This window comes from Alligator mississippiensis, chromosome 3, assembly GCF_030867095.1.
Source record: "Alligator mississippiensis isolate rAllMis1 chromosome 3, rAllMis1, whole genome shotgun sequence".
NCBI lineage: Eukaryota > Metazoa > Chordata > Crocodylia > Alligatoridae > Alligator > Alligator mississippiensis.
The window spans coordinates 106,801,275-106,822,842 of record NC_081826.1 but is presented as its reverse complement, the minus strand read 5'-3'; the positions used below and the strand labels follow the sequence as shown (position 1 = coordinate 106,822,842).

General features: G+C 37.4%; 1 protein-coding gene across 6 annotated transcripts in view; it reads left to right on the top strand.

Annotated features, from left to right (window-relative positions):
* Positions 1-21,274, top strand: part of NETO1 (neuropilin and tolloid like 1) — a 101,186-nt gene extending 79,912 nt beyond the window's left edge. Inside the window, exons 8-11 of one of the 6 annotated variants that reach the window (XR_009460785.1) lie at positions 14,182-14,295; positions 16,687-17,245; positions 18,377-18,465; positions 19,296-19,806. Coding sequence is in view for 4 of the 6 variants with exons in the window: in XM_019490310.2 (XP_019345855.1) it covers positions 14,182-14,295; positions 16,687-17,245; positions 19,718-19,802 (758 nt within the window). In the remaining 2 variants the exon portion in view is untranslated. Of the gene's footprint in view, positions 1-14,181; positions 14,296-16,686; positions 17,246-18,376; positions 18,466-19,295 lie in introns of all 6 variants that reach the window. The other 5 variants (XR_009460786.1, XM_019490312.2, XM_059724273.1 and 2 more) reach the window with 5 other exon arrangements.
* Positions 21,275-21,568: the final 294 nt, after the last annotated feature.

Here is a 21,568-nt window from a genome sequence, read left to right as displayed (position 1 = left end):
GGACCTCATAAGATCATTGGGTCCAGCCCCCTGCCCACAGGGCAGGGAGTCAGCTAAGGTCAAAGGATCCCAGCAAAATAAGCATCCAAATGTTTCTTGAAAGTGTCCAGAGTAGGTGCTTGCACCACCTCTAGGGGGAGTCTATTCCAGGCCTTGGGGGCTTGGACAGTAAAGAAGTTTTTCATTATGCGTAGCCTAAAATGGTCTTCCAGGAGTTTTTGATCATTGGACCTTGTCTTCCCTTGGGGTGCCCTGGTGAATAGACATTTTCCCCTTTCCTGATGCACACCCCTCATGTACTTATAGGTTGCCATCAAGCCACCCCCCCCCCCGCCAAGCCTTCGCTTCTTCAGACTGGAGAGTCCCATGGCTCACAGCCTCTTCATAAGGACTGCTCTCTTGCCCTCTGATCGTGCATGTGGCTCTCCTCCGAACTCTTTCAAGCTTTTCCACATCCTGTCTGAATTGCAGAACCAAGAATTAGATGAAGTACTCCAGTTGTGGCCTCACCAAGGCTGAGTACAGTGGCAAGATGACTTCCTGGGTCTTTCCTGAGATGCATTGATATATGCAAGCCAAAGTTTTGTTTGCTTTGCTGGATGCGGTATCGCATTGGTGGCTCATGTTCATTTTGTGGTCAATCATGATCCCCAAGTCTCTTTCAGTCATATTGCTACGGAGTGTAGCACTACTGAGCCTATAGGTGTGATGCAGGTTTTTTCTCCTGAGGTGGAGCACCTTGCATTTATCTGTACTGAATGCCATCAGATTTTCATCCACCCACCTTGCAAACCTGTTGAGGTTGGCCTGGATCACCAGCCTATCCTCAAGTGTGGACACTCTTCCCCGTAGTTTAGTGTCATCAGTGACCTTAGCCAGTCCACTTCTGACACCAGAGTCCAGATCATTTATAAATTCATTAAAGAGTACAGGTCCAAGAATGGAGCCTTGGGGGACGTCACTGGTCACTACGTTCCCTATTGATTTGGTTCCATCAACTACCGCTTTCTGGGTCCAACCTTGGAGCAAGTTCCCCAGGACCATAAGGCTGTTGAGGCCACAGTTCCCCAATTTTGCCATGAGGACATCACGGGACACCAGGTCAAAGGCTTTTTGAAGTCCAAATATATGATATCAACCTCTTCTCCTTTGTCCAGGTGATGTGTCACCTGGTCATAGATGGAAATGAGAATAGTCAGGCAGGACCTACCCACAAAAAAGCCATGTTGGCTATTCCTCAGAATGATGCGTTTTGTTATCCTGTCATTAATGACTTCTTTGATTTCTTCCAAGATCTTTCCAGGGATTGAGGTCAAACTAATTGGCCTGTAGTTTACTAGATCTTCCTTCCTTTCTTGAAGATAGGCACCACATTGGCTCTCTTCCAGTCTTCAGGTACCTCACCTGAGTGCCACAAGTTCTCAAATATCCTTCCTAGTGGCCATGCTATGATGTCAGCCAGTTCCTTTAGCACTCTTGGGTGCAACCAATCTGGACCAGCTGATTTGTGGGTGTCTAGCCTCTCAAGGTGTTGCCTCACAAGATCTATACCAAAGGTGGGCATATATTCACCCTTATCCTAGTGATCCTGCATTTTGCTATGCTGCATCTTGTCAGGCAGGATGGTCTCTTTGGTGAAAGACCGATGAAAGTAATCACTAAGCAGATTGGCTTTTTCCTGGGTGTCAGTTATCAGCTGCCCCATTTGGTTTAGCAGGGGTCCGGTGTTGCCCTTGTTTTTCTTTCTGACTTCCAATGTATCTGAAGAAAGACTTTATTGTCCTTGATTCGTGTAGTCAGTTGGAGTTTAGTTACAGCCTTGGTTTTCCTAGTTCGCTTCCTATCAGTGTGGACCTGTGCTGCATACTTCTCTGTAGTGGTGTTTCCTATCTTCCATCCTTTATAAGCTTCTCTTTTTAGACACAGGAGATCCATGAGTTCCCTATTGAGCCAAGAACATTTCCAAGCCGTTTTACTACCTTTCCTATGGGCTGGAATGGACTTCTCTTGTGCTTCAAGGATTGCTTCCTTAAGGAGCGACCACTTATTGTAAACTCCCCTCCCTGTTAAATCATGGTCTCTCAGGGCCTTGACAACTATAAGCCTCCTGAGCTTATGAATGCTGACTTTCCCAAAGTCAAGGACTTCTGCATTTCTGACTGACTTGCCAGCTTTGCAATGGATAGTGAAAGTGATCAATTTGTGATCACCGTCTCCCAGCTTCCCTTCAATTCTTAGGCATTTCCCAGGGACAAGAACCAGTGGTACCCCAGCGAAACAAATGTCCGTGCTTGTGTGGACATGGCCATTCAGTTCATTCAGAACCAAAAAAGAAACAAGCTGGCATTTCAGTAGTAGGGGCAGGTAGCATTTTGTTGTCATTCATTTTAGGCATTGATTCTATAGCTTAGTAAGGATTCTGTATTATTTTTAATGTGTTATACCCAGGTGAAAGAGTGGCAAAATCCATATAGTCTCATATTTTATTATGGTACAAGTTGTCATGAGATGCTTTCACACAAGTTCCTTTACTTAATGTGCTACCAAAGTTTCAGTGTTGGAAAGACATGCAGGTGCTGGTAAAGTTTTTTTGTTCCAAAAAAGTCCATGTACTGGTTGTGGTCTTTGTGGAAAGAGGTTAGTAAGCAGCAGGGTAGTTTGATCTCTTTCTCAGAATCAATTCTTGAAGCAAAGTTGTTTTAAAAAAACAACACATTACATTGGGAAAGGAAGTTTAAAAAGGGTATTTTTGCATGCAGTTGATCACCTCTGTTTCAAAGAGGTATATCTATAAATAAGATAGATTTAGACTATTTACACCTTAAGTCACTGATTTCTCCTTCAATATTAGTACTTCTCTTCCAGTCTCCTTTTCTCACTGTCTTATAGGTCCTAGAACTTTACTATCACTGAAGTGCAGTGACATTTTATGACAGAGTGGGTCACTGTTTTCTTAATGTGGGGTCACAATATCTTACAAGCAAGATGCTAAACCAATTATACTAATAAAACAAATAAGCGAGTGTTATGTGACTGAAGGTAGTAGGTACATGGAATATTTATTGAGTTGTATTAGTATGTGCACCAGATATCATTGTGTTTTGTCCATTTAAGTTGTGTCTGTTCAATTCACATTTCCATTTTAAATATTTTCAAAATAAATCTGGATCTTTAAATATCTTATGACCATCCATCTACTAAAAAAATTTAATATGCAATAGATATGTGTGTGCATGAGTGTGTATATGTACTCTCAATATGAAGTCAATTGAGATTCAAAATCATAGTTGGAGAAGGAAAAGGCAAAAAACAGACCCAGGCATTTGTTTCTCTTTTTCAGATGGGATTTGAAAAACGAGTTTTCCTTGAACTGCTCTAATAAATATTATACGTGTTTCCTTGCCCACTTATTAACAGTTTGCCACACTTTCTGCAACTCTCACAGTGATCTCCAGCCTGATTAACGACTGCTCACTCAATGAGCTTTTCTGCTGAACAGACACTTCCCCACTAACCTAAAAGAATACTCTCAGAACCTGGGTGTATCCATATGAGAAAATCCTTCTTAATGTATAGTAGACAAAATATTTGTTCTAGCACCCCTGACAGATATTTGATAGTATTCCATCCCTCTCTATTCATAATTCAGCATAAGAAATATTTTTGTCAGTAAAGGTATCTCCTTCAATCTATGATCATCATAAAATACCATTCCTTTACCTATTATTTTGTCCCACTTCCGTATGAGGTTTTTCTTAAAGCCTTGGCTTGCTTAAAGGAGAGCATGCTCCACCCATGTTCTTATTTTCTTTTTCTAAACACAAAACCATTCTTATAGTGAAGCATAGACCAGATTGACTGGGAGAATAGAGACATTTTGTACAGTGCTGTCAGCCAAATCCCTGTTTATGGTTGAAGTAACCTGCTCAAAGATGATTATCCCAAAGTAAGAGCAAACTTCTAGTGCAGTAGAGCTATTGTAGAGGCACATTTCTAATTGTGTTTATTCTGATAATGCAAAGGAACTTGCTCAGAATAGGGAGCCATTGTGTTAAGTAAGGTTCATACACATAATGAGAGACAGTATCCACACTGAAGAATTCACAATATAAACTGAAAAGGCATTGGCTACTCTCACTTCTTGTTGCCAGTGTAACAGAGGGAAAGTCTGGGGTAGCCTTGTGCTGTGCTGATGATCAACCAGATTATCAGCCTATTACTGTGTGTGTATGGGTGTGTGTGCAACAAATCTGTATGTAGTTATGATATCTGTGCACAAATAATGTGCGTGTGTACATGAATTTTGCATTTCACACTGTTAAGACTGGACTGAGATTAATCTCCAGACACTTGAAACTTCCTGAAAAAAATCTTTTTATAAATGAAATTTTCTACACGTAAAGAACTTTTAAGCTGAAGCAAAAGCTATATTTGGAATGTGAACAGAATGACAATCAAATATTTATTAAAAAAAAATTAAAACTGTTGTGCTGAAAGATAACTGAAAGATGGCTATGTTTCAAAACTGAAATATTTTGATCTCTAGTGCAATTTGTAACCAAAAGTAAAATGGGCAGATGTTTTAAGTTCTGACTATGGAACCAAGGCAGTACAGATAGTGTCAGGTTCTGTAGTTATAGCATTCATTCTAATTCATTGTTGTTATATTATTCATTCATTTGACTTCAAGGTTGCATCCATGTAACCAGCCGTTTTTCTTGGAATGTAGCCAAATGCAGTATTTCTGGATTACTGTATTTATGTGTACTATTTATAGGGTTATATGATACATATAAAGGCAAATAAAATGTATAAAGTACTATTGTATAGGTATACATTGTACATAAAGATGTATGGTAATGCTTTCCAGTTGACTTCAGTGAGAGATGAACACATGGTAAGCATCTGAGATCCTGTGAACTAAATATTTCTTGAAATTAACAGACCTCAGTTAGGTTGAATGCATGTAATTTAGGGCAGGGTTTTTTTCTGAATGTTTCTCTTTTAGCACTTAGGGATGATTTTGCTAGCATATCCACATTAAATAGTTTTGGCTTGGTAGTCCCATTAAATTCCATTGGCTTCTCTGTTAATTTATTCATACTAGAAATAATCCACCGTCAAATCTTTTTTAAAATTTTAATTTAAAAAGGCTCTCTAATTTTTTTAAAGGCATCATAACTCATGTGTACATCATACTAACCCTTATCAAAAGCTGCATTTACTCTGACCCAGGGTACCTTCAGGTAGCTAGGAAAGGAGAGACAGGTGTTAAGATACAATGATTTTTTTGTGCATGTGAGATGTCTCTTTTAATGGTAGAAGAGAGCAGGACATGTGACTTCACTTTCTTGATTAATGACAAGTTTATTGTAGTGCACACTATTTTAACAATTTTAATAAGTGTAATGGAAGACATGGTATGATTGACAGATTTTTTTTTTTCCCCTTGGGGCATGAGGACAAGCAATCTACTCATTCTTTCAAGGATGATGGGAAGAACACCTGAAGGACTTCACTCTGCTTTTGTAAAAAGAAAGGTGTTACTATTCAGTGGGAATGTATGCACATAAGATTCATGCAAAGCAATACATTGTGGTGTATATCGTGCCAGAGTTCACTGCTCCCGGGTAACACATTTACACGTGTGCCTGGGATTGCAGCACATTGAGCTGGGTCAAAGCAACTGTGGCTGGCAGGAGGCCTGGGGGGGGGTCAATCTCAGGCATGGCTGGTAAACTCAGACTGGTGGGGCAGGTGGAGTGTCACATGGGAGTGGAGGGGAGGGGTTTGCAGCCAGCCGGGAGCAGGGTGGGGTTTGCAGCTGCCCAGGAGCAGGCGGGGGTTGCAGCTGGCTGGGCACTCCCGGCTGCAACCTCCCCTCCTGCCCCCTGCTCCTGGCTGGCTGCAAACCTCCCCCAGCTCCCATGTGTTGCTCCACCCACCCCATCAGTCTGAGTTCACCAGTTGCACTTGGTCATCCTGCCAGCCCAGGGCTGCTCCAACATGGCTCAACTTGCTGTGGAGGGACTGGCTGGGGCATGAGGGTACTTCAGTGTGGGACTAACCAGTAGGCATCCCCACACTGAAGCACCCTTATGCCCCAGCCAGCCCTATCAATGTCTACATGTGTGTTTCTGTGCACTAAAGAACTCTGCCATAGGATAGTACTTGTTTACTAGTAGTACTAGTAACAGTAACAGAGTTAATTATTTTCCTGTGGTCTAATAGGGCCACATATGTAGATGCTGAGACTTTACTGTGGAACTAATTAGGCAGCTCCACAGTAAATGCCTCGTGTAGATGCACCCACTGGATGGAATGGGGGAATAAACAGTCCCAACTGATCTGTTGTTATAATACAAAAATGTAGCACACAATGGAGTGAGGTATTTGGTTCACAGGGGGATTATGTGAAATCTGTCCTTGCCAGAAGTAGGCAGGAAACACTTCTTTCTTGTCCAGGAAATCTTTTTGAAATACCAAAAGGAAAAAAAAAAAGTCCTATTCAAAATTCCCCAGATAAAACCAACCTCTCAATGTTGTTTTTCTTTCTGTTTTTTGTTGGGTTTTTTTTATTTTTTCTCTCTTGAAAAGAATGAGAGTTGGAATTGGAAGAGACCCCAGAATAGTAAATAGCCTGATGAGCACATCTGGGATGTGTGAGATCCAAGGGGAAGCCCTTGTCTGCCTCCTCCTGGCCACAGTATTAAAACTAGGTTTCCAGGCAACTAGGTTTTCAGGCAAATCGTCTTTCTTTTTCAGGCTAAATGAATAATTAATTATACAAAATAGAACAGCTTCAACAATAGACACTGACTTTAGAGCCTGGTAGTTAAAGCACTTACCTGAGATATGAGAGAAAGGCAGAACAGAAGAAGGGAGGAGATGGAGAAGGTACCTTCTTATCTACCCCAGGGATCCTCCCAGCTGCTACTCATGCCAAGCAGTCTGCCTGTATCTGCTGTCACTGCTGCTGCTACAGAAGAGATGCAGAGTCCTCTAAGGCTACTGACAGATATTCATTTAAAAGCATGATGGAATCTGCTTCCTGATCCCAGCAATAGCATCCTGCCATGCCACATGTGTATGGCAAGATATACGATTTTGGGATTGGTCTCAGAACCAAGTCATGCCCTACTTGCCATTCCAGAGGATCATGATTCCAGGCTTTTCCTGCACTGAAAAATTGAAAGCTGGGTTCCCAACACAATGGATTATCAGTTGGCTCTGGGACTGCACCAGGGCTCCAGCTGGCTGTGGTGCAGTCCCTGGAGTTGACCAATGATCACCTGCTTTTTGATCGGTTTTGGGTCCCTGGTGCAGTCCCAGAGCCAGTTGATTGTCAGCCGGCAGGGACCACATTGGGACCAGTTAGAGTTCCATTGTGGTCCTGGATCTGGCCAACAATCACCTAATCATCAGCTGGCAGGGACCACACAGGTGCTGGTTCAAGCCCTGGTGTAGTCCTGAATGCACCTGATAATCAACTGCTTTCTAGTGACCTCAGTGAACTCCTTATACTGCCATGCTTTCAATGTAGGACTGATGGAAACCAGCCACAAAAACACTACACATTTTTTGTGTAATATGTTTGTGGATGGTTTCCCTCTTTGTGGCACCATTAATTACCTAAACATGTGGCTGGGTTACTATTTTGGATGCCATAAACAGACTAGTCAATCATGTCTTAAGTGTAACATTTGCCAGGGGCCCAAGCCAGCACTGGGTGCTGAGGACCAGCTGTCCCACCTCTAGGTACTCCAAGTGCAATTCTGAAGGCTATGCCACCCTGATCAAGTCCCTGAGAAACTGCTTGCAGAAAAGATACTTAGATCCTCTTTCTCTTTGCTCTTTTTTGTGCTCAATTTTAAGAGTAAGATGACTAAGTGTTACCAAAGTAGATGCATTTTAAGGAACGTTAACAGGAGAGAATAGACAGCACTTGGATGCTTTCTGCTTAGTTGAGATGGAATCTGGCCCTTGTTGTTTTTTTCTGCCTTAATTTTAGATGGCTTTAAAATAAATAGTAATAGTCCAAAATTACAAACTACAGAGACAAAATCCAGTGCTAAGACTTCCAGTAGGAATTGTGACCATAGATTCCTAGTAGTTTGACTTGGGCTGCTTTGGAACCTGGGATCACTGAAGTCCACCTCAACAATTTATAGAAATTGTCATGTAATTTCTAACATCAGAAAGAATAAAATATTTTCAATTTATTTAACTGAAGTAGTGTTAAATTTACATATTTTTATATACTAGACATTAAAAAAAATCCTGATCCTGCAGAAGGTAATTTGATACCCCACCATTTCTGTCCATTCATATTCCTGTATTATAAAGTAGGTTTGGAATGTTGTCAGAGGCATGATAGTTCAGGACATAGGTGAGAAGCTAGTTTTTTTTGGTGATATCTTTTATTGGACCAACTTAGACAAGCTTTCTGGCAAAAAAAGTGCCTTCTTCAGGTTGATAGATTAGAACATTGATATATTACATGTCCACTTGTGTTTGGGCACCATCTTGTGTCTAACATTTGCAATACAGTCAGCCAAAGTTGAAAATATAGCTTTTCTATATGCATAAAGCAAAATGCATGCTATAATACTGCAAGGAAATAATAGGTAAAAATTCTAATGCAAGGTAGGGAAAATATAAGGATTAGCTAGTTTTAAAGATTGCCTTTACCTGGTTCATTAATCAAAACTATAATGTACTTATCTTTCTAATACTTCTAAAGTTAAAAAAATGAAACAATTTAAAGCCATTAAAATGCCACATTCACTTGAATACAAGATGAGGTTCCCCAATCTCTCCCAATCAACATGGGGGGAAAAGGCAATTGTCTTACATTCACATACAAGGAAACTACATTAAATATACAGTCTGTCTTTGAAATAAAATTAAAAGCAGCATGTGCTCAGTAATAGAAACCAACTGTGCAGTTAGTTAAACACAGCTAACACTGAACATGACTATAGAATACATGGCCTATATTGGACAAATATACTGATGGGACCCTATCAAAAGAGAATAGCTTAGTACAGTCCATCTGAATAAGATGTATGGTAGTACCCATTGAGTGAACTTCTCAGCCCCAGGTCTCTTTCAAGTCATGGTGAGCCACTGCATTGTATACATTTGACTTCTTCATTCCCACAGTTGAGCTATACCTTTCTTTTCCATTTCCAATGATTCCTGTTTCTTCACCAGGCTTAACTGCCTGGCAAACATGATGAAATGAGGCCTCAAACAGTTCACCCACAATCCTTCCATTGCCCCCTCTCTCAGACTGTCACATATGATTAGTATAGCCCTCCTCTCTATGCAGTGGAGCTGGCCAAGGTTGCCATGCACCTCATCTGCATATAATTTTTGGAGAATCCCAGGACTCATGACAAGAACACCCAGTTGCAGTCATAAGTTCAGGGCTAATTAGCACATGGGTCTTTGTTGTGGGGTATCTGGAGTACACACACACACTAAAAAGTGCTGAGCTGTGGGGTCACCATGGCTTGAAATGCTGCTGACTGTTGGGACCCATCCCAATTAACTATATGGTAAATCCTGAGCATTCTGACTTTAGACTAATATCATGCCTAGTTTATATTACGTATAGATAGGTGCCCAAGTGATACTTAAAAGTGTGTTTATACAATATCTGTGCTAAACTTTCAGCAGTTTTTAAAAAGATAACGTGCATCAATTGTATAAGAGCTAAGTGTATGTGTAACATATGCAAATTACTACAGATTTTTTTTTCAAGGTCAGTTTTTTCAAATTTGCTTCTCACTTCCATGTACTTACAGAAAGCAGGGTCTAACAGTAAGGCCAGGGGGGGAAGGAGCTGGAGGGAGAAGAAGTTGGGGGACAAAAAGCAAAGGGGCTACCTGACCCTGCAGATTTATTTTCCCTTCTGTAGCAGTGGGACAATTTTGAAGCAAACCTCTAATAATTAGATTCTATGCCTGGAAAATTATATCAGATTTGTAATTTTTCCATATATAGAATCTAATTATGGGGGGAGGGGGCATCTTATAACCAGGGTCATCTTATATTTGAGTAAATGTGTTAATATTACATATTAAATAATGTTCATTGTGCTGAAATATGTTGTTGATTCATTTCTCATCTAGTCAGTATCTTCAGAGATCCCCATTCAAAGCTGCTCTGAGGCATGATAGAAGTTGGCAAAGATTTTGATCCAATAATAAAGAAAAGTGACCAGCCATCCCAAATTTTCTGGGACAGTTCCAAATTTGGAGCTGTGTCCCAGTACCTTCCAAAAATCACTGGAATTGGAATGTTCCCCCCATTTTTGAAAAAGTGGTCCAACCTTCTCAGTGTTCTCCAAGAGTCGTGCAGTATTCAGTGGTTTTGCTGGTAAAAGACTTCTGATTTCAGAGGTCTGTGGAACATTCTGGATGTTATCCTGTAATTTGCTTCTTGAAGTTGTCATTTTATTATGAAGAAATGTCTTCATTTCAATTTTACCAATTTGAATCAGTAATAGTTTGGTGGAATTAGATGGGCACGTTTGACCGTCTTACCAGTAATATCAAAATCTACCTTTTGTGAACAATCGGCTTATCCCCTGGATTTACCATCTGCTTTAATATTAGTGATCATAGGCATGAAAATGTTCGAAGTTTAGGTTAATTTCTGAAACCAAGCCCTGCAACCTACCATCTCCCTTATCCAGCTCCTTTCTCCTTTTTGTGCAGACTTCTTCAGGATGATCAGCCACATCTCTCCACTCTATTCAGTTGGTGACATCTTAAACTCATTCTGTTTGAGTCTGTTCCACTACTGTCTTGTGGCCTTCATTCTTGAGTAGCAAGGCCCAGAAGACCTTCTGCTGTCTCATTACACTATTTAAATTGCAAAAGGCACGTTGGAGCTAATTTCCTTTGTGTGCTAGAGGACTGATAAACTTTCAATCTTACTTGCTGCTTTGCTCCATTCACACGAGAACTATTAATCAAAACATGGTAAAGGTTAATTGATTTATTGTTTTATCTAACTGCAAACTTTAGGGCATCACCTCGTGGAACTAGTATAAGTAATACATAGGTGGTGCTTATTCACATTTTTATTTATTTATTTTCATTTAGGAATGGGTTTCATTTGGTTTCCTGACTACTGTTGACACCTTGTTTACTCAGTCTGAAGTTGTCATGCTTCCTTATTAATCTAGCCCATGGCTTACTTTCCTTTATTGTACCAGTGCTCAAATGCTTTTTCTTTTATCAACAAACTCTTATTCTTATCTGAGTACATATTTACTTTCCAATTTGTTCTTGCTCCCTCTGCCTAAAGAAACTTTTGCTCCACTCTTCCCTTTCCCTTTTAAGATTTTTGAGGCTCTGGATGTGCACTGTTCACTCCACCAACCCAACTTCAATGCCTTATTGCTTGGCCTTCACTGCAGTCATCAGTGACTACATTCTTGCCATATTTAAACATGTCTTCTACATAAACTTTCTTACAACACTTTCTGTTACATATTGCAAAATCCTCTCCTAAGATTTTGTCCTGCTGGAGTGTCTACAGCTCTGCTCCCCTGGCTTTCCCAAATCACTGATATTCTATCACAGTTTTCTCTGGTGGCTTCCCTTTTCCTTCCTCTCCATCTCTTGTGGCATCCCTCAGTCTTCTGTCCTTGTTATCCTCCCTTTGGATGCCTTTGCTGGGTAATTTAATCTACTTTCAGGGGTGTAGGTTGTAGCCATGTTGGTCTAAGGACATAGGCAGACAAGGTACTTTGGGTGAATCTGACCTCTTTTATTATTTAAGTTGATCTAAAAAAAGAGATCAGATTCACCCAAAGAACCTAGTCAATCTACTTTCATCCACTCTTTTCATATGCCTCCAAGGAACGATCCTAAGTTTCCTCTTGGGTGTTCCACTATCTCAGTGTTAAACTGTATGAAGCCTTTTTTTTTTTTCCTTTCTTTTCCTTCCAAAACGGTCTCCCACAAATTTTCTCTCAAAGAAGAAAATTCCTCCCTCTTTCATCTTAATATCAATATATCTTGACTCCCTCACTGGATCTGGGTCTGAATAATTTATTAAACAGGATCTAGCTCCTAGTGGCTCCTTACAATAGTGGCAGAGAGAGCATCTGTGCTGTACTAGCACATAGGTGCTGACTGGTATAGTGCCCTATCAGGAGCTGTGTGTTCCTGCAGAAAGATCTGTTGTGTGCATAGTGGTGATTAACTTTGACATTGTTTTAATGTTGTTTAGAATATAAACCTTTTTGTAACAAACTTAAAAACTCAGCCGAGGGCTACTGAAAGTTGGGGAAGGTTTCCCAGGCTTTTGAGCAAATTGAACTGACATTTCACAGAAGCTGATCTAGTTTATTGGTTTTCTCTGAAAGCCAGACAAAACCAGCAATTTTAACTTAGTTGAACTCTACCTTTTGAAATTGTTTGTAGGAATTCAAAATGCACAGAGATACTTAGGAACCTACAAAGAAGCAAACAGAAAAAATAAATCCTCCAGCCTTGGAGGGGCCCTGTGAACCATCCATCTTGAGTTTTCAACCTTTGTTATTTTGATATGTATTGTTAGTTTAAATGCATCAAATTTTAATTTCTGAAAAGAAACAAAATGATGACAACAAGAAAAAGTAAACATGAGACTTGACACAAAAGGCCATTAAAGCCATTAAAGGGCCATCATGGAAATAAGCATTCATGATCAACCAGTTTATGCTTTTTAAAAGGTGTATTATTTTGCTGGTAGACCATAGCAGCTCTGTTGGAGCTATTGCAATCTATTGGATAATTAAGTGGCTTTTGATGCATGCAGTAAATCTGAAGATACATATTACAGCTATTATATTCTACTGGGTGACTATGCGTTTGGGAAATGTACAAGTTTTGTTAACATTCATTATTTGCTTATTAAACTGTAACAGCTCTGAAGAAGCTGTTATAATCGATTATGGAAATTTTTATTTAGGCACATTTTTAAAAGTGGATTTTTTTACATGATATATGGAGCCATTAAGTTCTACAGAATAAATCCTTTGTACCATTCCTCATTTGCAGTCACTGAAGCAACCCTTTACAATTCCCTAAAATGCAGCTTTTTCAATATTATGCATCTGAATTACCATAAGACTATAATAATAATAATAATAATAACAATAATAATAACAATACCAGCATAGAACAAATACTGTCTTGAGAAATGACTTTCAAAAGTCTTTATTGTTCCCCTTTCACATTAATCAAATCAATCATTAGATCACTTGACAACTTTCAAATATTATATTGAATGCTTTATGTGTTGTTTAACCTCTAAGAAATGCTTAAACCAGTGCATTAGCATTAATTACATTCAGCTTTAATTAAAAATCAGCTATTTAAAAAGTATGATAGCACTGTCTTTTAATACAAGGAATGTCAGCATAACAACTGATATGAAACACTGATTAAAACTAAAAATGTAAGAGTAAATCTTTTATTTGTACTATTTTAAGTCATTTTGAAGAAGAATTGTTGCCATCCCAGTACCTGAAAATTGTCAAAACCTGAGCTGTATAGTTTCTTTATCACCACATGTAGTTCATAATGATGGAATTTTGGTTGCTTATGCAAACCAATAGCTTATGGCCTTCAGTACAACTTTTTACTTCACAGCTTTAATAGTGTTAGTGACCTAATTCTACCAGTTTGTGGGCCTTATGGCAAAACTGTTCAATCTTTGTTCAACCTTTAACAGAAGGGTGAATTTTTATTGTGGATTTTCTTTGTTATCAAAATATTTTCAAAGTATATGATCTCTTTTGTAACGTAAGTGTTCCCATAAGTACATACATAGATAGATATCTTCTCTCATTGGCACGAGCATTTATATAAAACAGATTTTCTGCACATTCAAATCTGAATTCTTTGCATATAAGATAAAATTTAAAAATTGTGGCAGGAGTTCACTAAGTTTAAACATGATTGTGAACCCTGAAACCACAGTTTAATAAGCTGTTTGTGTGTCTTCAGATCTGCATCAGCAATATATCTAACAGTTGTATTAATTACTGCTTTTGAGAAACCCATGCCATATGGTTTATTACTATTTAAGGTTGCATTATCATTCATATATATTTGAATATAGAGTGCTGAAGGATTTGCTACTTAACATATGTTTTCCTGCATTTTATTTTAGCCCCCTGTGAAGCCAATGCATTCTTTTGCCATAGTAATATGTGTATTAATAACACATTGGTTTGCAATGGACTCCAGAACTGTGTGTATCCTTGGGATGAAAACCACTGCAAAGGTAATAAGCAGAATTGGAATTGTTGAGATGATAGACCATACAGGGATGTTGAGATGATAGACCACCATTATCCCCAGTGACTTTTTAACCAGGTGCCAGATTGGGTCAGGATTGAGCAAAAATAAATGACAAAAAGAAAACAGGTGAAAATGTGGGTGAACATGCATACATTGTTAGTATTTCATTTGTTTTGACTTGCTTATATATGTTATGACCCATTGCCATGTTCTTGGACTCAGTAGCCTATCTTTGCATATATTTGGAATTTTGTCTGTTTCCCACGTTTGAAATTTGTATAGAGAACTTTAAAAGTGGCAGCTGGTAGGAACAGACAGCTGTTTTTTAGACTCTTGCCTATAATAACAACATTGAAATCCAAGATGCAGCAGGAAAAATCCTGTACCAAGCAGACAAATCCACGCATAATCTACCAGTTAACTTAAAATGTCAAGAATTAACATTGTAAACCAGGCATGATGTTTCGTTCATGAAGACATTGACATTCCTGACCAGGTTGGATAATAGTTTCCAGGTGGCACTCTCTACTTTCAAACAAAAAAAAGATAAAGAAGAAAAAGAAAAATTCAGTATCTATGTTTCCTTCAGATGAAAAGGCTTAGCTCATGACAGGCTATGGAGACTATTTGCTTTTTCTGTTACTGCAGATTTGTTCCTGGAAACAAGAGAGATGCCAAATTTAGGAACCAATCAAGAAAAAAAATTCAAAATGAGATGGATTAGCAGCCAGCCTATAAATCTGCTGAAGCCTGTAAAATCCTGACAAGCCGTTAAATGAAGTAAACCATAAATGAACTTGTGCTGCAAAAGAACACAGCAAAACAGTTAAAAGGAATAATTTTCCTCACAGAAACTAAGCTTCCAAATGGGGAACAATAGTCTAATTTTCCCTTTTTACTTTATCAGTGGAAAGAAAAACCTTTAACTTCTCATTTGTTTCTAGAAAGTATTGCATCTTCCTTTTACCAAATGCCAGGTTGAAGCTGCATCATTTCCATTAGGTCCTGTGTTTATTTATTCACCATTATATTTCTTACTAGAGAAGCAGATTTGCTGGTTAGATCCAGCAAATAAGCTGATTGCTGTGCTGCTGGGCTTTTTTTTAATCTGGTGCTACTGCTTTTCCCAGTTCTTCATTAGTCAGTTGGAGGACCCCGATATCAATCTGCTGTACCAACACAAGGGCTTGAAATTTGCCTTCTAAGCATCATACAGACTGAAAGGAACGTGTTTGTTGGGCAAGCAGGCGTATGACTCTTTTAGTGTGAATGCTTTTTATTTCAACTGTATATCACTCTATTATGCATTAAAGGAACAGTAAAAAATATGCTGAATTAAAAGTTAAGGCTATATCACACTTTCATAGTAAATATCATAATCCTGAAAGACCTTCTTACAAAGAGGTGTGAACCCTCCACTTTAGCTCTCATAGCTCAGTCATCAGCTCACTGGGCATCTATGAATTACAAAGAAACCCACAGAGAATTATGCAGAAAAGAGGGATGAAACTGCATTGTGTTTCTGGGAGTCTTCTGAAAATTTTAAATGCCAAGCAGATATTTTAAAAGTTTTTCTAACCAAGGGATAGAATGATATCTTGCCATCTGTTTTACATAAAGGGTAATCAGCCTTTGTGCTTAGGCTAAGGGTATTCTGAAGAGTTGTATTAATTAACTTGGATATGTATTTTGTGGCAGATAAAACAAGTAATGGGTTATATGGGGTTATTTTTCTGAAAATCTTATCAGTTTTCTCCTGATTCAGCTCAGTCTTTGAATTCTGTCAGCAGTTCCAGTCAGTTCATTAGTATTAGGCATTCAGATGAGTTCCAAGGCAAAGAAGTATTTATTTTTTTTAATCCTGTAAACCACTGCTATTTCACTTAACTTACTTCTCAGTGGGCATGTCTACATGTTTATTAATACGCTTTTGCTACTGAGCATTAAATTTAGTACTTCTAATGTGAGGTACTAGCTAAATGCGCATTAGGCTGCCCTAATGCACAGTAGTTAAAATGCATGCATTTTTAGTGATGCTTGAAGTGCTGTAGTCCAGTTTTACTGTGTGTAAGCCTATTAGCACAGTTTTTGCCGTAATTCTCTAATGCACAGTAAAATAGGCTACTAATACCTTACTACATATATTTAGTGATGGGGAAGGAAAGTAAAAGAGGAGTGTCAAGTAACAGACTTGTGATTTGTTTTGGAGTAGACTGGAGATTGGGGATAACTTTAGCAGCAGCTTGAGAAAGTAGACATTTCTTTTATATGCTTGAGTTTGGGCTATATCCTGCTTACCACTTGGCAGACCTCAAAACCATCATGTTTATTTTTTAATCGGAAATTAACACTGTGCTTTTCTTCTGTCACACAGAAAAAAGAAAAGCTAACCTGTTGGATCAACTTACCAATACCAGTGGCACTATAATTGGGGTGACCTCTTGCATTGTAATCATCCTCATTATTATCTCTGTTATAGTACAGATCAAACAGCCTCGTAAAAAATTTGTCCAAAGGAAAACAGACTTTGATCAAACAGTATTCCAGGAGGTGTTTGAGCCTCCTCATTATGAGTTATGCACTCTTAGAGGGACAGGGCCTACAGCTGACCTTGCTGATGTTGCAGATGACTTTGAAAATTATCATAAACTGCGGAGATCATCTTCAAAATGCATTCATGACCATCACTGTGGATCACAGTTGTCTAGCACTAAGGGAAGCCGTAGTAACCTCAGCACAAGAGATGCTTCTATCTTGACAGAAATACAACCCCAGCCTGTAAAGCCTCTCATCCAGCCCATGAACAGGAGAAATATCCTTGTTATGAAGCATAGCTACTCACAAGATGCTGCAGATGCGTGTGAGATAGATGAAATTGAAGAGGTACCAACTACAAGTCACAGGCTGTCCAGACATGATAAAGCTGTCCAGCGGTCAGTATCAATAGATTTTTGATGAAGACTATTACATAAGGACTTGATTGCCTCAAATATTTTCTTCATTTTTTTTCTTTACTCTTTAAGTTTCTCTACCTATTTATAGCTTATGTCATTATATTTTCTCTCTTTATCTCTACCCCTACTCTTCAAGCCCCTCACATCACACTCTCTTTGTCTTTCTGTCTTTTTCAATGTATCTTTTTCTTTTACTGTTTTACACACACACACACACACACACACACACACACACACACACACACCCCCAAAAAGCAGGTATAATTTTTACTTAACCAAAGAAGATTTTGTGAAAATCTAGGTTTTTGAAAGAGCTACATGCATGTGGTTTCCTTAAAGCTAAGAGGTAGCCTTCAGTACTGTCCACAACCCATAACAACAACAGTAACAATGGAGTCCAAATCAATAGCAAAACATATTTATCTGTTCTCATACATGGCAGACTAATGAGAAACACTTCTGAGATAAGGAAACCCTTTTCTTATTAAAGTTTGTTTTCTATAAAGTGAATGGCAATATTTTCAAAACATTTACAATATCTATCTATTCTGTTATTAACCATAATCTCACTGCTTGTCATATTATTATACATATATACCATTTAGAATATGAGACATTATAGTGCTTATAGAATATTCTTATATATTTACATATAAAAATGGCATTGAGAAGAGTCTTTCTAATCACTAAAAAAGTAGAGTCTGGCATGATATTTTTAATACAGAAACTTATTTTTATTGTGTATTGCACCTTGAATGCCTGTAAATATGAATGATTAAAAGTTTACAAGTAAAAGAAAAGAAAAACAGAAACAGTTATGAACCACTTATTTGGAAAACAGCACTCAGAAACTTTTTATATGTATTTGTATGTCTTGCATGCATTACTGATGCGCTTCCTGTGGTTGTTTACATGCTTTCCATATTTTCTTTGCACATTTAAGGCATCTCTAACTCTTTAAAATTCTTCAATTATTTTAATCTATTTGCATGCCAGTATTAATGACTTGGTACACATTGACCAGATTATCAAGGTATACTGTTTATTAAGTATCTATATGCATATATTTCTTTTTTTTCTATGCAAACATTATTATGTTGAATGAAATAGCCATAACATTCCAGGTTCTGCCTCATTGGGTCTCTAAGCAAACATGAGTCTGAGTACAACACAACTAGGGTCTAAAAGACAAACTTGAGGTAAGTAAATATATAAATGAATGTCAAATGCCTCATCTGTTGCATTCCATTTTATTCTGTTACATATGAAAATGTCTGATGTTTCCAAGTTGTATGCTAGCTAGTTAAGAATTTGCATATAAAGTGTCAGCTTTGAATGTAGAGAGAGTTGCAATTACGTATTGATGATTAACTTGCACATTATAAACTAAACATATAATCTATTAAATTTGCATATTCAACAGTACTGTAATCATTCCATAGCTAAATATAACCTTCATTTTAAGCACACTATGAAGACAGATGCTTTGCATGGCTTGGGTGCTAAACTTGTATGTCTGTGTATGGATGTGTGGGAGAAAATAAAATTTTATAAATGTCCCAGCATGTGATATGCTATGTAAAACATAGCCTAACTTCTTTAGTCACAAAGATATGGAACTATATGCTATCAGTTCATTTTACTCATGCAACATTGTGAGGTGTTAGAGGAGTGGGACGGGAGGCAAGGAGAGACTGTTAATTTTAAGTTTTAATAATTGCCACTTACAATTAATTTTAATTAAATAATTTACTAGGCTGTTCATTTCCTTTAATCTACTATCACTGTCACTTAACCTGAATAAATATAATCTAAATTTTTATAAATAAGTTATAGACAGATGACAGACTGGCACTTATATATATCATATATGTATATATGTATGTTTATATGTGTATATATGTATATATTATTTTATAGGAGAAAATGTGTGAAATGCTTTAATAGTTTTGTGATAAGTAGATAAGTATTTGTCTACCTAAATTTTCCTTTATGGGGAGAAAATGTTTTAACTTTGTTTTGTTTTCAGAGAAGAACTATTTATACAAACATGGGAACTGTGAAAGGAAAATCTATAATGAATTATTTCAACTGTCAAAAGAAAGTGGACATGTTTCTAAATTCATTCCACTGCCTTTATCCAAACCTAAGAATTACAGACATTTCTTACTTCCTCAGCAAGATATTCCCATTGCACAATAACATGTTTATTTTGTAATTTGGTTGCTGGCCACCAAGTGCTCCTTAGTTTCTAAATACATTTTGAGATTTACTGGAAACTTGAAGAAGAAATTAATTCCTGATTGAGACTATCCCAGATTTATTTTTTATCTTAGTTTTATTTTGGTTGCTGTTTTATGTCTCTGTTAACTATTTGTATGTTGTGTGATATGTGAAAGAAGGTGATTTACATTGAAATTTTGTTATATGTACATTGTTTTCATTATATAGACTGCTTGAGAATAGTGCGCTCCTGGGTGATTTTGAACATGCTACAATGAAATGTGAAACTATCGACCATGGAAACACCAGCTAGAGGTTTTATGGACATTCGACCAGCTATTCCCATATCATGATAAAATTCAGCAAACAGTATTGAGTAAATTTAATAGATGGCAATAAGACTATGGTTATTATTATTCTCCTTTCCCCATCTTTCCACGTGCTCTCCTTCTCCTTCTCCTTCTCTGTGTCTCTTTTCTTCACCTGCTCTTTTAGTTACAATATAAGATACCCAATTTTGAATTTCAGGAATAATTTATTGAAATCAGGTATTTAGCCATTCATCATCACTTCAACAGAAATGGTTTTAGGATAAGCATCTAGCAATATGACTGAATTTGACACTGAGAAAATAATCTGCATGTTACTGAATATTTGAGTTCGCAAAAAAATCCCTTTTATTAGACACATTGTAAAAAGCATGCATTCACAATTACTGCTGTTATTGTTCCATTTTTTGTGTCATATGCTTGCTACTTGTAACTTTTTATATAAAGGTACATAAAACAATGTATAATAATTTCTTACCTTGAGTTTTAAGGTAATGTTTTCATTTCCTTAATCAAAACCCAATGGAAATTCACCAAGCCTGTTTTGTGTACTTAGCAATGTTTAATTTTTAGAAACTAAAGATCAAGGGTAGCAAACCACATCTCTAAAATCATCCCTTTCTTTCTCTCCCCAAACAGCCAATCAGACAGACCAAGAAAACACATCTTATTTAAATAATTTTCAGTAGGTTAAAATGATTGCACAGCAAATAAAGATTTTCACCTGTAGGTTTAATTAAATTGAATTAAAGGATAAAAACATGGGGGAAAAGAAATCATTAATCCTGTCCTCCTAACTGAAATGTAACTTCTACTGCCTTCAAGAGAGTTTCCCAGAATTTGCACTTTTAAGAAGTATGAGATCAGACCTATGTTGATTATATTAAATTTATAGTTCGAGACTAATTCTGGAGATATATGGCTTACCACCACATATATAGTAATACCAGCTGCAATTCATGAATGAAGATGCATGTTGATATGTAATTAATATTAAAACTGATCCTTAATGATTAAATTCAGTAAAAAATTAATACAGTAAGTAAATAAATTCTAAATGATCCAGAAGAGTATATAAACATTTTAAATATATATGTAGTTTCTTTGGTACCTCCATGGCCCAATGCAAGACCTCTAGTTCAGTTTACCCGATTTGACTTTTGCCTGACTAAAGATCATAAGAGTTGGTCATGTGTTGTTTCACACAGAATTATTGCAAAAGTTTGACATAGTTTTTTCAACCTGGGCAGGTGGTAGGGAGGGAAAGAAGCTAAGAGCATTTCACCAAGCTCTTAAAAAGAACTCTTTCTGAAAAGCAACAGACCTATCTACTTGTGTTACATGTACTTTTTTATTCTAAAATTATCCTGATAAGAAAATGTGGATCAAATCTCATTCTGCTAAAAGAATGGTACAGAAAAATCAAAGTGTAAAATGAAATTATATTTGTCAAATATTTTGAGTATGTACTCTGTATACTAACTGCAAATAGAGTAAATCCAAACATGTTCCTGCAAATCTGACTTAGGAATGCATAAGAACAGTATTTTTATAGCAGCATACCTCACTTTTGTACTATGTGTATTTGTAATATACTTTAATATTCCAATTTAGCTTTACTAATTTATTATCGCTTACAGGTCACATACATCAATCCTACTTTCTATACCATCAAGTGAATTTCACCACTGAATTGAATGGCACCCCTATATTTATATATGATCAGTTTCCATATTATGACTTCATTTTC